General features: G+C 39.5%; 1 protein-coding gene across 4 annotated transcripts in view; it reads left to right on the top strand.

Moving 5' to 3' along the window:
- Positions 1–114: 114 nt before the first annotated feature.
- C1H12orf50 (chromosome 1 C12orf50 homolog) overlaps positions 115–14,758 on the top strand; it is a 31,658-nt gene continuing 17,014 nt past the window's right edge. For all 4 annotated transcript variants that reach the window (XM_032789158.2, XM_032789159.2, XM_075066846.1 and 1 more), the window contains exons 1-5: positions 115–3,037; positions 3,472–3,635; positions 6,186–6,305; positions 7,341–7,464; positions 13,244–13,402. In XM_032789158.2, coding sequence (XP_032645049.1) covers positions 6,294–6,305; positions 7,341–7,464; positions 13,244–13,402 — 295 coding nt within the window. In that variant the 5' untranslated portion in view covers positions 115–3,037; positions 3,472–3,635; positions 6,186–6,293. The remainder of the gene's footprint in view (positions 3,038–3,471; positions 3,636–6,185; positions 6,306–7,340; positions 7,465–13,243; positions 13,403–14,758) is intronic.

The raw sequence follows: 14,758 nt of genomic DNA, 5'->3' as shown, positions 1-14,758 counted from the left end.
ACATCTGTGTTGTCCATGGCTTTCATTATCCTCTATTCAGTAATGTAACCTCATGTTCACTCACTGACTTTCCAGGCATGGAAGGGTGAGTGAAACTCAGTGAAACTTGGTTCTGGGAAAAGAGAGAAATGAGACAGTAAGCATATGGACAGGACTGGGCTCATAGCAGTGATGGCTGCTTTCTTAGAAAGAACATAAACTAAATATCCGTCACTGGAAAATGTTGCTGGTTCCAACTCAATGTATTGTGAAGGTCCTGTCCTATTTCACTTAAGAATTTCTCAAGTACAAGGGTGTGCTGTATTGGTACTTCTTTGTGAAGTGCCAATTTCCTAAACTGTTCTCAACAAGGCCTATCCAAGTACCAGGACACTTTATTATTTATCGTATTTATTTATTTTTATTGTTAACAATACCATTTTTAATATGGAGGACTGTGTGGAGTCAAGACTTCTGTGTTCTATTCCTAGCTCTCCCACAGACTTGCTGTGTGACCTTATGGAAGTAACTGGTCTGTACCTCAGTTTCCACATCTATAAGAAGTGGAATAGTGCTCAGCTAATGTTTCTAAAGTGATTTGAAATCACACAGAGAAAGCAGAATCATCTCAGGTCATAAATGTCACAAAATGATTTGATTTATTAAAACTAATTTGGTTCTGGAGTTGACCTCCGCATATTTCTTATTATGAGATGAACCCACTGGCACAGTTGAGCTTCAGAAATCTGCTGGAAAGCAGCATCAACTGAGATTCCTCAAACACCCTCTCACAGCTGTGAATATTTGGATCTGAGGATATAAAAGGGCTATGTAGAGCTAACTACTTCAGTTCTTTTCTTACCACAGCCAGTCGATAAAAAGTTCTATATACATATAAATTAAAAGAAAACAAGGGAAGAAGAATTGGGACTGCTAAGTAGTAAAGATGGGGTGGAGATCAATCTAGGAATGGTCCAACACCTAAATAAATACTTCCTCAGTTTTTAATAAGTGTAATGAGGAGTTTAGGGATAGTGGCAGAGTGGTTAATGGAAATTACTGTATCCAAAGGGGAAGTCAAAACCCAATCTGCTTAAAGGGACTAAATCAGGAGGCCTGGATAATTTCCATCCAAGAATATTAAAGGATCTGGCACATGAAATTGCAAGCCCAATAGCAAGGATTTTTCAATGAATTTGTAAGCTTGGGTGTTGTACTCGCTGACTTTAGGATTGCTAATATAGGATCTATTTTTAGGAAAGGAGAGGGAAAAGTGATCTGGGAAACTACAGGCCTGTTGAAAGACAAAATAGTTAAGGACATAGAGATAAATGGGAATAGGGATAAAATACAACATGATTTTACAAAAGGTAGATTGTGTCAGACCAACCTGATCTTTTTCTTTGAGGAGATAACTAATTTTTTAGACAAAGGGAATAAGCAGATCTAATCTGCTTGGATTTCAGTAAGGAACTTTAATACAGTTCCACATGGGAAATTATTAGTTAAATTGGAGAAGATGAGGATTGATATCAGAATTGAAAGGTAGATAAGGAATTGGTTAAAGGAGTGAGGGTGACTAGCAGGTCATAGTGAAAGGTGAACTATCAGACTGGAGGGAGGTCACTAGTGGAGTTCCTCAGGGATCTGTCCTGGGCTCAGTCTTACTGAACATTTTTGTTAATGGTCTTGACCCAAAAAGTGGGAGTGTGCTAACAAAATCTGTGGATGACACAAAGTTGGGAGGTATTGCCAAAACAGAGAAGGACTGGAATATCAAGCAAGAAGATCTGGACAACCTTGAAGACTGGAGTAATAGAAATGAGATGAAATTTAATAGCACAAATTACAAGATCATGCATTTAGGGACTAAAAAGATTTTTTGCTATAAACTGGGGATTTATCTGTTGGAAGCAACAGAGGAGGAGAAAAACTTGGGTGTATTAATTGATCACAAGATGACTGCGCTGCCAATGTGATTAGACATGAAAAAATCTAATGCAGTCCCTAAGAATCATCAGGTGAAGTATTTCCAGTAGAGATAGGGAAGTGTTTGTACAATTAAACAAGGCATTGGTGAGACTTCATCTGGAATAGTGTGCAATTCTGTTCTTCCAAGTTTAAGAAAGAAGAATTCAGACTGAAACGGGTGCAAAGAAGGGCTACTAGGATGATCCAAGGAATGGAAAACCTACCTAATGAGAGGAGACTCTAAGAGCTTGGCTTGTTTAGCTTAACCAAATGAAGGCTGAGGGGAGATATGATTGCTTTCTGTAAATATCAGGGAGGGAGAGGAGTTATTTAAATTAAGCCCCTGTGCTGATACAAGAACAAATTGATATAAACTGACCACCTACAAGTTTATGCTTGAAATTAGACAAAGGTTTCAAGCCATCAGAGAAGTGAAATTCTGCAACAGCCTTCCAAAGGGAGCAGTGATGGCAAAAAACCTAACTGGCTTCAACACTGAACTAGATATATTTATGGAGGGGATGATATGATGACTGCCAATAATGGCATGTAGCCAATGTGTGACTGCTAATAGCAAATATCCCTAGTGGCTGGTGATGAGACACTAGATGGGTAGGGCACTGAGATACTACAGAAAATTCTTTCCCAGGCATCTGGCTGGGTTCACAGAGTCCTAGAACCTGGGCTCCACCCCAAGACCAGGTTTCTACACAGTAATTCAACAGCCCTTTAGTCTGAGCCTTGCAAGCCCAAATCTACTGGCATGGGAGGTGGGGGTCTGTTAGCACCCCTGCAGTCACTGGCCAAACAACAATCTGTAACCCACTAACTCCCTCTCCTTTTTCCTATGACTGCAGCAGTGTTAATGGGCCACTCTGCCTTCAATGGTCCCTTACAATAACTACTTATGTTAAACAATCTGTTCCACCCTGCATTTTGCAACTTGCAAGCTCTGTGTGGCTCAAAAACTTTCTCTCACCCACAGAAGTTGGTCCAATGAAAGATATTACCTCACCCAACTTGTCTCTCTAATATCCTGGGGTTAATATGGCTACAAATTATACATGTTCCTGCATCAAACAGTTATGTGAGTATTCTATATCAGGGGTCAGCAACCTTTCAGAAGTGGTATGCAGAGTCTTCATTTATTCACTCTAATTTAAGGTTTCGCGTGCCAGTAAGACATTTTAGCGTTTTTAGGTCTCTTTCTATAAGTCCATAATGTATAACTAAACTATTGTTGTATGTAAAGTAAATAAGGTTTTTAAGATGTTTAAGAAGCTTCATTTAAAATTAAATTAAAATGCAGAGCCCTCTGGACCGGTGGCCAGGACCTGGGCAGTGTGAGTATCATTGAAAATCAGCTAGCGTGCTGCCTTTGGCACATGTGACGTAGGTTGCCTACCCCTGTTCTATATTCTCTAACTCATGTGAATTATGTTTCAATCTGTTTTGAATCAAAGAAACATTAGGAAATAGACTACTTAGAACAACTTCATTTTTTTCTATTTTACTCAACAGCAATGAAAATAAGTGAGCAGTCCCAGTCTAAATGGTCATGTGATGTCATCTGTGATGATGTCATAAGAACTAAAGTAACAATGAGAGAAATTCTGGAAGTTTGAATTTGTGCACTGACTAGCAACCACTTTTAATGTTTCATCACTTCGGCAAACCTGGAGAAGGTACCGTCTGATTTGTAATTAGTTTAAATATAATTTTGAGATATACTATAATTGGAGGTCTGTTTTTAAAAGGAAATAGAGCTTAGACCCTGAAAACCACTGTCTTCAGAAAAAGGAGTTTTGTTTCCATACACATTGGTAGTTCTTACCTGTACATTTATACCCTTCTTGTATAAAGACAGTGGAGTAGAAGTACAAGAGGTGACAATGGCAGAAGTTGGGAATGACTGCTATTTCTATTTTTATTCCACCTGCATAAAGGTAAATATTGTAGAATTTACCGTGGTTTACATCTTTAATTTTCCTGCTGTAAGGAGGAGTTTATAGTTTGAACTTCAAGTATCAGAGGGGTAGCCGTGTTAGTCTGGATCTGTAAAAGCAGCAGAGAATCCCGTGGCACCTTATAGACTAACAGACGTTTTGGAGCGTGAGCTTTTGTGGGTGAATACCCACTTCGTCAGACGCAGGTAGTGGAAATTTCCACTACCTGCATCTCACGAAGTGGGTATTCACCCACGAAAGCTCACGCTCCAAAACGTCTGTTAGTCTATAAGGTGCCACGGGATTCTCTGCTGCTTTTAGTTTGAACTTGTTAGTCTCTAAGGTGCCACAAGTACACCTCGTTCTTTTAGTTTGAACTTACGTCTCTTCTTTATATACTGATGTATATGTCACTCTGTGTGTGTCTCCATACATGTATATTTGACACACACATAGGTCCTGATTTTGAGAGGTGATGAGGACTCACAGTTTCCATTCACCTCAGATTGATTTGTGGGTGCTCATTAGTTCTGAAAATCAAGCTCACACTCTAAAGGGGTTTAATTCATGAAAAATGTGCACTGTGTAAGGTGGACTTTTGTAAACAGTACATAAAGATCACTCAACACACTTCTGTTTCATTTAAACAACATTTTTATAACCTGTGATAAACACCATTTATAAATTTGTTAGACAACAGGAACTTTGCCTGGTATTGATAGTGTGACTACCTGACTTTCCTTCATACTGCTTTTTTGAAATCACATCATTCCTGATGTTATCACCCTTTGAAGAAGTGCTTGTGAGAATGGGCCCAAGTCAATGGGGTGATGCAGAAGTCTATGTTAGTACATCCAATTGCAGGATTAGGACCTTAGTGAATAGGTTTTACTTTCAGTACAAATCCCTAACATATGTTACCAGTCTGGCCAGCTGCAGTGATTTTATTTAATAAAGTAGTGCATTTTGCAGACAGTACCCCTTGGCGCTATTATAATTAATGTATTTTATGATGCTCTGAAAAGAGGAGTAAATGGTATTAAAATTCACAGATGTTACTAAATTAGGAGGTGTTCTCAACTCCAAAAATGGTAGAGGAATAACAGAAAGAAAATAAAATGAAATTTAACCTGGACAACTATTCAACACAAGAGCATTTAAGTAGTATGCATCATACCACTCCATGCTCCCAAGTGGTGAAACTACATCTATAAGATTGCATGTAGTGGTGGGCACTTCAGAACCAGAAAGATATGGGCCATCTGGATGGAATCAAAGGAAGAGAACAAAATGATTAAGTAGCTGGAATGTTTGATTTATGAGAAAAGATTCAGGGTCAGTCTCTTAATCTGCTAAATTTACTTTGTGCTGCATAACACCAGCTGCCCCGATATCCCTGCTGTAAGGGTGAGGAAAGAGTTGTGTTAGTTGGTGACTGGGGCTGGCGTGGGGGATGTGGTTGAGCTGAGCTTCTCTAAGCCTGATCTCCTGCTTTCTTAAGCCCCATTATAGGCCTTACACTAGCTGTGAATGTTAGAAAATGCCCCCTGCAACTCTGACGTCGGCATGGGCTGAGCAGCAGCCAGCTTCCTGTGACTGCCACTGCTCACTACCTCTGAGCATAGCTCTTATGTAGTGGAGTATAGAGTACTGAAAGAATAAAATCTAAGTAGTTTGCTTAGTGATTACTACGGGAGACTTATGTTAACATTTGCTAGTATCTGAGAGCGGTATAAACAACAAGGAGGGTGAGGAATTGCTTATGGTGATCCAGGGATATAAATAGGAGTAAAGGGATAGAGCTGAGAAAGAGAAATTTAGTTCAAATATCAGGAAAATAGTAATACCCCAGTAGAAACTGGAATAGTCTCCCAAGTTCGTAAGTAGTGGGAGCCCCATATCTTCAGGTATTTTAACTAAATTGGACAAAGCAATTATGGCATAATTCATGTGACATTAACAGGACCTTATTTTCCCCCATTTACACTGGCATAAATCAGTAGCAGTTCCATTGAGCTCAATGGCCTTTTCTCCCTCAACCACACAGGAGTAACTCCCATTGGCTTGGAATTTTTACCTGTGCGGCAGAATTGGGCATAGTGGAGCTACACTAGCATCTGTGAATCAGGTCCTAATTTTTTTCTGTTGCTGCAGGTATGTTGTCACAGCAATAATACTGTGCTATACAGACTAGTGTATTGTCCACTTCCTCATTAACAAAGAAGATATAAACCAACTACTGATGCATCTAACATGATACAACTTTGACTTGCCTTTTTTCTGTGTTAGGGTTCCAAGTGCCGATTCCGTCACTGTGAAAAAGCCCTTGGCAGTGAGATTGTGTGCTCTTTATGGAGAGAGGGAAGATGTTCACATCAGCTTTGCCGGTTTAGACATATGGAAATACAGGTAGATAAGTTTCTTGAAGTACACTCATTCTTAAAGCAAAACTGACCCTCACTTCTTTTAAACTTCACATCTGACACCCAAGCTTATATTCAAATATGAAGACCTTGTGGCTTTCCCCCCCCCCCCCCCCCCGAAGTCCGTGGCTAGCATGCACTGCAAGCTTTAAAACTTGTACTGATTCAAAGTCAGTCACTGGATATTAATTGCTTTTCTGATTTTCCTTTCATAATAATAGTAATTAATAATATGCTTTTTATAATAAAATAATAAAAATGTAATACTTTGGACTTACAGAGCAGATTTCATCCAAGGATCTCAAAGCACATTACAAGCATGAATGTATTTAGTTTCACAACATGCCTGTGAGGTAGGTATTATTATCCCTATTTTACAAATAAGGAAACCAAGTGCTTGTCTAGATGAACAATTAGTGCGCAGTAAGTGCAGGAATAAGTGTACCTCATATTAGTGTGATGCACGCTAACTACCCATGTGGACTCTCCTACCACACACTAAAAGTTCTTTAGTTCACTTTTTTCTGTTCCCATTTCAAAGCAGAGTAGATCAAAGCACATTATGGAACTTTTAATGTGTGGTAGCAGGGTCCACATGTACAGTTAGTGTGCTGCACACTAATGTGAGATAGATTTACACCTCAGCTTGCTGCACACTAACTGTTCAAATAGACAAGCCCTGAGACACAAAAATTAAGTGAATCTGGGGTATTAGAAAATTAATGTTTTTTTCTAAATATCTCAGAAAGTCTGTAGCAGAGCCAGGAGTAGAATCCATTACCTTGATTCTGGTTTGACACCATTATAACTCCATTGATCTCAGTGAAGAAATTCCTAATTTACACTGTTGTAAAAGATCAGAATCAGGCCTCATGTATCCTAGTCCTGTGCCTTCACAACAATACCATATTTCTTCTTTTTTAACTGATATATGGTACTAATCAGTGTTCCATCCATCATTTTTTGTTGTTTGTTATAATCATCATATCTAAAAACTGTACCTTTTTTATTTTTCCCATAGCAAAAATACAACAGAATCTCGTGTTTCTGGGAAACACAGCCTTTAGGCTGTGTGAGGATCAGTTGTGTCTTCCATCATAGCAAACCTCGTAATATAAATGGACTTTTTTTGCCACCTAGTAGCAGTGAGTAAAACTATTTTCTCAATAATTTGCACATTGAAATAGGTATGCTAAAAATGTATTAGCCACTTCTAGTGTTGTTATAAACCTTTTAGGTGAAGAAAGACAGCATTGCAGATTGGGTGGAATATGATCTGAAATCAAGGTTAGTAAAGGACTTAATGGTTATGTTTGACTAGGGTTCCCCTAGGAATTTCTTTGGCTTTTGTGTTAAGAATTTCTGTAGGTAACAGTTACATCAAAGCTGATGTACTGAATAGTAACTCAAATTTTAATCCATTTGTCTCGCAAGTGAAAAATTATACACAGTAACATTTTACATGCTGTGTGTATCCTTGATGTGCTGAATGACAGTCATGTGAGGCAGTGATTTGTGTATAAGCAGTCAAATCTAGTTTGAAGAGTTTATGTTATAGGAAATCCCTGTATTTTTTACTTCCTCTGTAAAGCTTGGGGCCTTGCTAACACCCACTCATCCACTTCCAACTACATAATGGCCTTTTCACTGACAGTGAGGTCTCCTCAGGACTTCACTCAAACACAGGAGCTGAATGTTAAAGCAGTGCAGTACTTCACAGCATGTAGTATTCATTTGGGGTCATTTATGCAGTCACAGTTTCAGAAGAATGTATACTGTACATTACTGCATGGCCATGATTCTTTGGTTAATCATACATCACTATCCTTTTCAATTTCCCCCCACTCCCTTACGTACATATAAATCAAGTAAGCCTTCTAAAACAACATCTGAAATGATCTACTGATCTCAATATAGAAAAAAATAATCAAAATTTTTCTCCTTCTCTCCTGGCAACTGCTGGCTGTTTTGCTCACATTCCTGATGCAAATAATCTAATTTATACATCTGAAGAGGGTAAGGGTATGTAAGAATTTCTCACTTACAAGTTCAAAGCAGGTAACCAGCCGAATGTCAATATAAAAATAAGAACTCATCTTCCTGCACCAGTTTCACAGCATCTCTTGGCATTTAGGAGACCGCTGTGTTTTCAAAGTGGGGTTCTGGCTGAGTGGAAAACTTTTTATTTTAAGATTCCATTCAGTAATGGAGCAAGTAATTAGATGTTGATTAAATGGTTAGCTTTGCCAAATGAGAATGTTTCTGAGACAACTGCCTCATAGTTTCAGTGAACCAGAGAGTTAGAATCTATGTAAGCCTTTTCCTGGTGTAAAACACAGCGTTCACAGTGGCCACAACATGGTGTATGCTACTCCAGAAATTAAAATACAATGAACAAATGAAATAAGAGAGAACTGATTTCTGCCCTTGCGAATACAGGCTAGCTAAGTAAAGATAAATTTTAGATTCCATCAATTGCCTTCAATTATTAAATAGCTGAGGTGGGGAAGAGAGTTAGTGCATAGAAACTGTGGTGATGAAAATAGAAAATCTCAAAATGAAGGACAGATTAGATTTAGCAGATAGGAATGGCAATAAAATGTTCACAAAGACCAACACCTACAAACATTTACTATTTCATATTTTGGTTTACTCAGAATGTTTACTATTTTTTATTATTTTTACTATTCATAAAATAATGAAAAAGTTTAGAAACCTAGGCAATATTTTAAAAGAAAAAGGTTCTTTGCTGGGTGTGATGTCACCAGCAGTCTATGATGGGACATCACACCAAGTCAGGGAAATTTTAAATGTCATATGTATGAAATGGCCCTCATTTGGAGACAGTTAAAAAAAATAATTTCTAATGTTGCGTCATGTGTGCAAGTCACTTTCAAGTGTTTTACCCCCTTAATTGACTTCAATTAAGTCTTTCAGGCTGGGCATGTGGGGATGGGGTTAGGGAGAGAATATGTGAAGCAAATACTTCTTAATTATGATTTCTCTTTTACTCTCTGATTTCCAGAAATCCAGACTATTTCTGGAAAAATGGCTAGTACTTTTTCAACCCTTCCTAAAGCAAAATGAAGTTTTGCCTGAGTTAGGTCTTCAGGATTGGGATCACCATGTATGCACATCCAGACTCTGAAGCCAAAGCTACTGCATATGATATTCTTAAAGAATACAAGGTTGTATCTTGTGGAATAGGTTGTTTCAGTGTCCCTCTTATGGATCTGTAAACCAAGAAAAGTGACTGTAGCCTTAAGGCAAAATATTAAAGACCAACTCAACTTCATAGAATGGAGTAGTGTCAGTGAATGTGTCACTGACCCTACTGACTGAGGTCAACATTTGGATCAATATGGATGCTAAAGATATTGGACTCATGCTGAAGTCAGTGGAATAATAACTTCAGTGGGAATGTTATGTAGCCCTTAAACAATACATGTCTGATGAATTTTCAGTTCATATTTGACTCATGTATGACTCTAGACTTCTATAAACTACTTTAATATGTATATTAAACACATTAATATATACTAATTTGCAAAAAAAATTACAAGTTAATATTTTCTCAATAATTTAGATCACTACTGATCATTATAGTAGTGTCACATTAACATGGACTATCATGTGACCTATTTCCAAGCATAGTGATAGGACAGGCATTGGCAAAAGGCTTCAGTTTTGTTCCAGAAGAATAGGAACAAAGAAAATGTAGCCTAATGGGGGGAGTTCTTTTCTGTCCGTGAGACAAATCTAAATAAAGCTGAATGCAGACTTTGCCAGAGCTGTCTATTTCATGAGAGTGTGTCCAGTGCGTACTGTACATGATGACACGTGTGCACGCCAAACACATTATGGTGCACTGAGCAACCCATGAAAGACTTAACAAAGGAAGCTCTGTTTTTAGAATAACAATTGAAAAAGCATACCAAATTATGAATGAGAGTGCAGCTTGGAAAAGCTATTAGAAAGTATGATTTCTAAACTCACAGATGATCCACAGCTGGATGCACATGGTGTCATTAAATAGGGAGCTTTGTTCAATGGTGGAGTAGGATTTCCTCTTACCAACAGTGCTTCTGGATGTCTTTGGGAGAGCAAGTCATTAAATATTACAAACAAGTCCAGGGCTTGGCATCCACACTGCATATTGACCCTAAGTTTAGAATTTTTTGACCTGGGCTGCAAATCTGGGGCTCCACACTGCAATACTCAGTCCTGAGTCAAACCACTGTTTCTCAGGCATCCTAGTGCCCTCCGCAGCTGTAGCCACTCCAGCCCCTGGTTAGTGTTGCAGTGTGGGAAAACTTGACTGTCCACCCCACACGTTACAGGAAGTTGTCACAGTCTGCCAAGTTAGCAATAGATCTTGCCAAGCCTGTTTCAGAAAACAGGCAAAGCATCCATGAGATGCTGGTGGATGTTCTATAGGTGGTTTCTGACCTACTAAAGGTGCCTGATGGAAGAGGAGGATGATACAGACATGGAAGAATCAAACTGGCTGATGCTGCTCACAACTCTTGCTGTAGCTGGTGATTCCCACCATGTAGACCAGAGCTTTTGAAGCAGGAGCCCAAGCACAGACTGGTAGGATCACCTCGTCATGCAGACCTGGGATGACCAGTAGTGGGTCCAGAACTTTTGCATGAAGAAAGCTACATTTCTGGAATTTTTTGAGCAGCTCGCACCTACACTCCAGCGTAAAGGCACGCATGAGGGCAGCCATACTGGTCCAGAAATGGGCTGCTATAATCGTCTGCAACCTGATTACCACAGGCTGCTACAAGTCTGTTGCTAACCAGTTCAGCATTGAAAAGTCAACCATGTGTAAAGTGGTCACAGAGGTTTCAGGGACAGTCAGGCATGTGATTTACCCAGAGATGGTGGGCATAAACAAATATCCCTTAAGTAATTGCTGGTTTTAAGAGAATGGGGTTTCCACACTGTGCCAGGGCCATTGATGGGACTCATGTGCCCACAGTTTGACCTCCTAAAGGAGTACATGAGTGCATAAACTGCAAAGGGTTCTACTCCATTATTATGCAGGCCCTAGTGGACCACAAAGGCTGATTTATGGACACCAGTGTGGGCTGCACTGGAAAAATTCATGATGCCAGGGTTTTCCGCTGATCGGGAATCTACATTCATGGACAGGTTGGGACATTATTCCCACCAGATGACATTGTCATAAATGGAGTTACTATCCCCACTGTTATTTTAGAGTATCCAGTGTAATCCCTTTTTCTTTTGCTTATGAAACCATATCGTGATAAGAGTCCCTAGCAAAAGAAGGTTTAGTTACACTCTGAGTATCTGTGGAATGGTGGTTGAATGTGCATTTAGCAGATTGAAATCCCACTGGTGCTGTTTACAGACACGTTAGGATTCCAGCATCGTCAATGCTGTCTGTATTACTGTGGCTTGCTGTGTTCTTCGCAATCCCCCATTAGCAGATACATACTGCTGCCTGGAGCTTGCAATATATTTTGCATTGGGTAATAAACTGGAAATCCTTCCCATAAACTGGAAATCATTCCCACCCCTATATTAATAATAACAAACATGGATCCAGAAACTTACCAGGTTTCTGCCTCTTGTGTTTCTGATGCCGGTTCCATGGTAGACAGCTCTTCCAGAGAGGCATCAAAAAGTTCTTCGGAGTAGGGACCCAGAATGTGCTACAGCTGCTCTGGGAGACTGGTCTGGGTACAAAAGTCTCTTGGGCAGCTCCAGCCAGCACTTGCTGGCTCCCTTTTAGTCCTATACTGTATTCAGGGGTGAGAAGGTTGCCCTCCTGACTGACCATAAAGCACTGATGGCTCAGTGCTCAGCACAGTACCCACCACCTGGTCAAACTCCTTGTAAAACTGGCAGGATGACAGGGAGTTCCCAGAGATCCAGTTCTCATCCCTAGCTTTCCGGGAGTTGGTCTTGAACTGCTTAATCTGCTCCCTGCACTGGTCATTGGTCCCTGGTCCAGTGAATCCCCAGCACTGCCAGCTTCTTCACTATTAGCTGGTATACATGCTCATTCTTGGAATTCTTGCAAAAGTTGAGCTGTTTGCTCACCTTGCACCAGAGATTAAGCAAAATGCGGTGGTGCTCCCATGACCAGCTAGCAGCACACTTGGCAAAAGACTTCTTGATGGCGGTGACCATTACAAATGCAGGAGATGGCTCACTCTGCTTGCAGCTCAGTGGGCAGAATAAAATGGAAGGGTTAAATTCTGAGCAGTTGCATTTGAACCAAGAGGGTTGTATTTGAACCAGGAGTTGATTGGCTAGTCTTGGGATAGGAAAGACAAAGGACACTGTCCATGGGGTTGTGAGATGGAGTTGGTGGACTCTTAGGACCTGAATCTGGGGGGCCTGGGCCTGAGCTGCATCCACAATGCAAAACAATGGAGTTTGGGCCAAAGCCTCTGTTGGACTGAGGCTTGAATCCTCCATTCCTGTGGGATCCTGGGGTTTGGACAGAGTTAGACAGAATTGTGTGCAGATGAAGGGGGATTTGGGCCTGAGCCAGAGCCCAGGCAGTGTAGACATGCCCCTAAAAAGAGACAGGAGTCGGCAAAGTTATTTATATCTCCCCATACACACACCAGCCAGAAGAGATGGCCAGCCACTGTATGTTATATTCTACTAAGGGCTGGTGCAATGATGTGTTATCCTTGCATGCTGAAAATCTCTGGGAGGCCCTGTGTGTCCCTGAGTCCTATGTCTCCCCATGTTCCTTCTGCTGTGGAGACACATTTCTGCCAACCTCCTTCCCAGTACAGTTCCTAAAAGACACAGTTTGGCAATTTGTGGCTTTGTCAAATATGATGATGATTTCAAATGTATAACAAACTGATCAGAACCTGATTTTGCTGTTTCAGAGCCTTATTAACAGACTGAACTTCATGTACTTTCCTATAGATGCCACACTCCAAAAGGAAGTTCAAGAAGGAACTCTGCATCCTGCCCACACTCAAGAACCCCTAAAAGGTCAAGAAAACGTTTTAAGACCCATTCATCCTCCACTGATCATAAACATCAGCCTGGAGGAGGAAGAGGATGAGGAAGAAGAGGAGAACTGTAAATATGACTTTTTTCTGAAATCTGAAACTAAAATGGATTTTCTCAAATAATTTGCAAAATGGTTGCCAACAGATTTTTGGCTGTTTTCAACAATCATGCCATTTTTAAGGAAAGAAGTCAAATATTTGGGAATAACCTCATTACAACTTATTTTATAATTATCTTTATATTATTGTACAGACCACAGTAAATGTAGACTCTCATCAATAAACTTTCAAAATATCTAATATCTATTTTTTCCTTACTGATATAATTCAAATACTCTTTTGTCCTTAATTAGAAATGGATTCAAGTGCCACAATTCACATGGCTTTGAAATACAACAATTCAGATACAGATCCAGACTTCCTCAAAATTGAGGGATGTTCAGACTTATTTGGCTCCATCTGTAATTTAAATGACCATTTTACTCATTGAAAAGGTTCTTTGATTTCTCCCAAAACTCTTAGATTTATCACTGTATAGGTTTGATCAGGATGCTAATTTCATTTTGTGCTTTAGCTTTAACAAGAAACATGTTAGCTGTTGCTAGGTGGCATTTAGTTGAGAATGTAAAGTATCTGCAGCAATTCAGAGATGATGTAATTTTTATACCAAACAAGAAGATTTAGAGTTCTATCCAGCCTAAAATCATTTCCATGCTTGCTGTTCTACAGAGATTGTATAAACCTCATGGACTACACCTGCCCCTGAAATTACCCTTATTCTTAGTGTGTACTTATCTTTCTGAAGAGCCTGCTTGCATATAGTTGCATACCTAGGGCTAGGGTCATAGCTACAGGGCTTGTCTACATAAGAGAGTTGCACCACTTTAATTTAAATCGGTTTTATTTCTCACCTCTATGTAGACAGTCTTATTTTGGTTGAGCTACTGAACTAAATCACTCTTAAACTGAAATAAGAGTGTCCACACATGGGTTTGCACTCAGTTGACTAAATTGGATCACAAACAAATAGTTAATTATTTCTATGCAGCTTCCTTGTGAAGATAAGGTTTTAGCCAAGTGTCTTATGAATGTGCAGAATGTGCTCAGTGCATCCCCAGATAGCCTATCAGAGAACAGGTCATTCAGTAGTATTTAGTTGCCCACTCAGGATCACTTCCTTTTGTGTGGGATTGTATGGTTGTTTTGAGAGTACTGAAGAAAGGCTTTTGAATTGTTTTTAATTTAATCAATGTCTCAAATAAACACCAGTAATGGTAAACCTTTTGACTTTCATTGTAAGACAATATTGGTCATAAAAGTATCTGTCAATAAGCAATAATTTTTCTGTCCAGAAAGCAGAGGGCTGGGATTCACTAGCAATAGGAACGGGGAAAAAAAGTTACTTAATTTTATAATGAAATTGTTT

Source organism: Chelonoidis abingdonii, chromosome 1 (assembly GCF_003597395.2).
Source record: "Chelonoidis abingdonii isolate Lonesome George chromosome 1, CheloAbing_2.0, whole genome shotgun sequence".
NCBI classification, from domain to species: Eukaryota; Metazoa; Chordata; order Testudines; family Testudinidae; genus Chelonoidis; species Chelonoidis abingdonii.
Note: the sequence above shows the minus strand (reverse complement) of the source record. Positions and strands in the feature narration are given on the sequence as shown.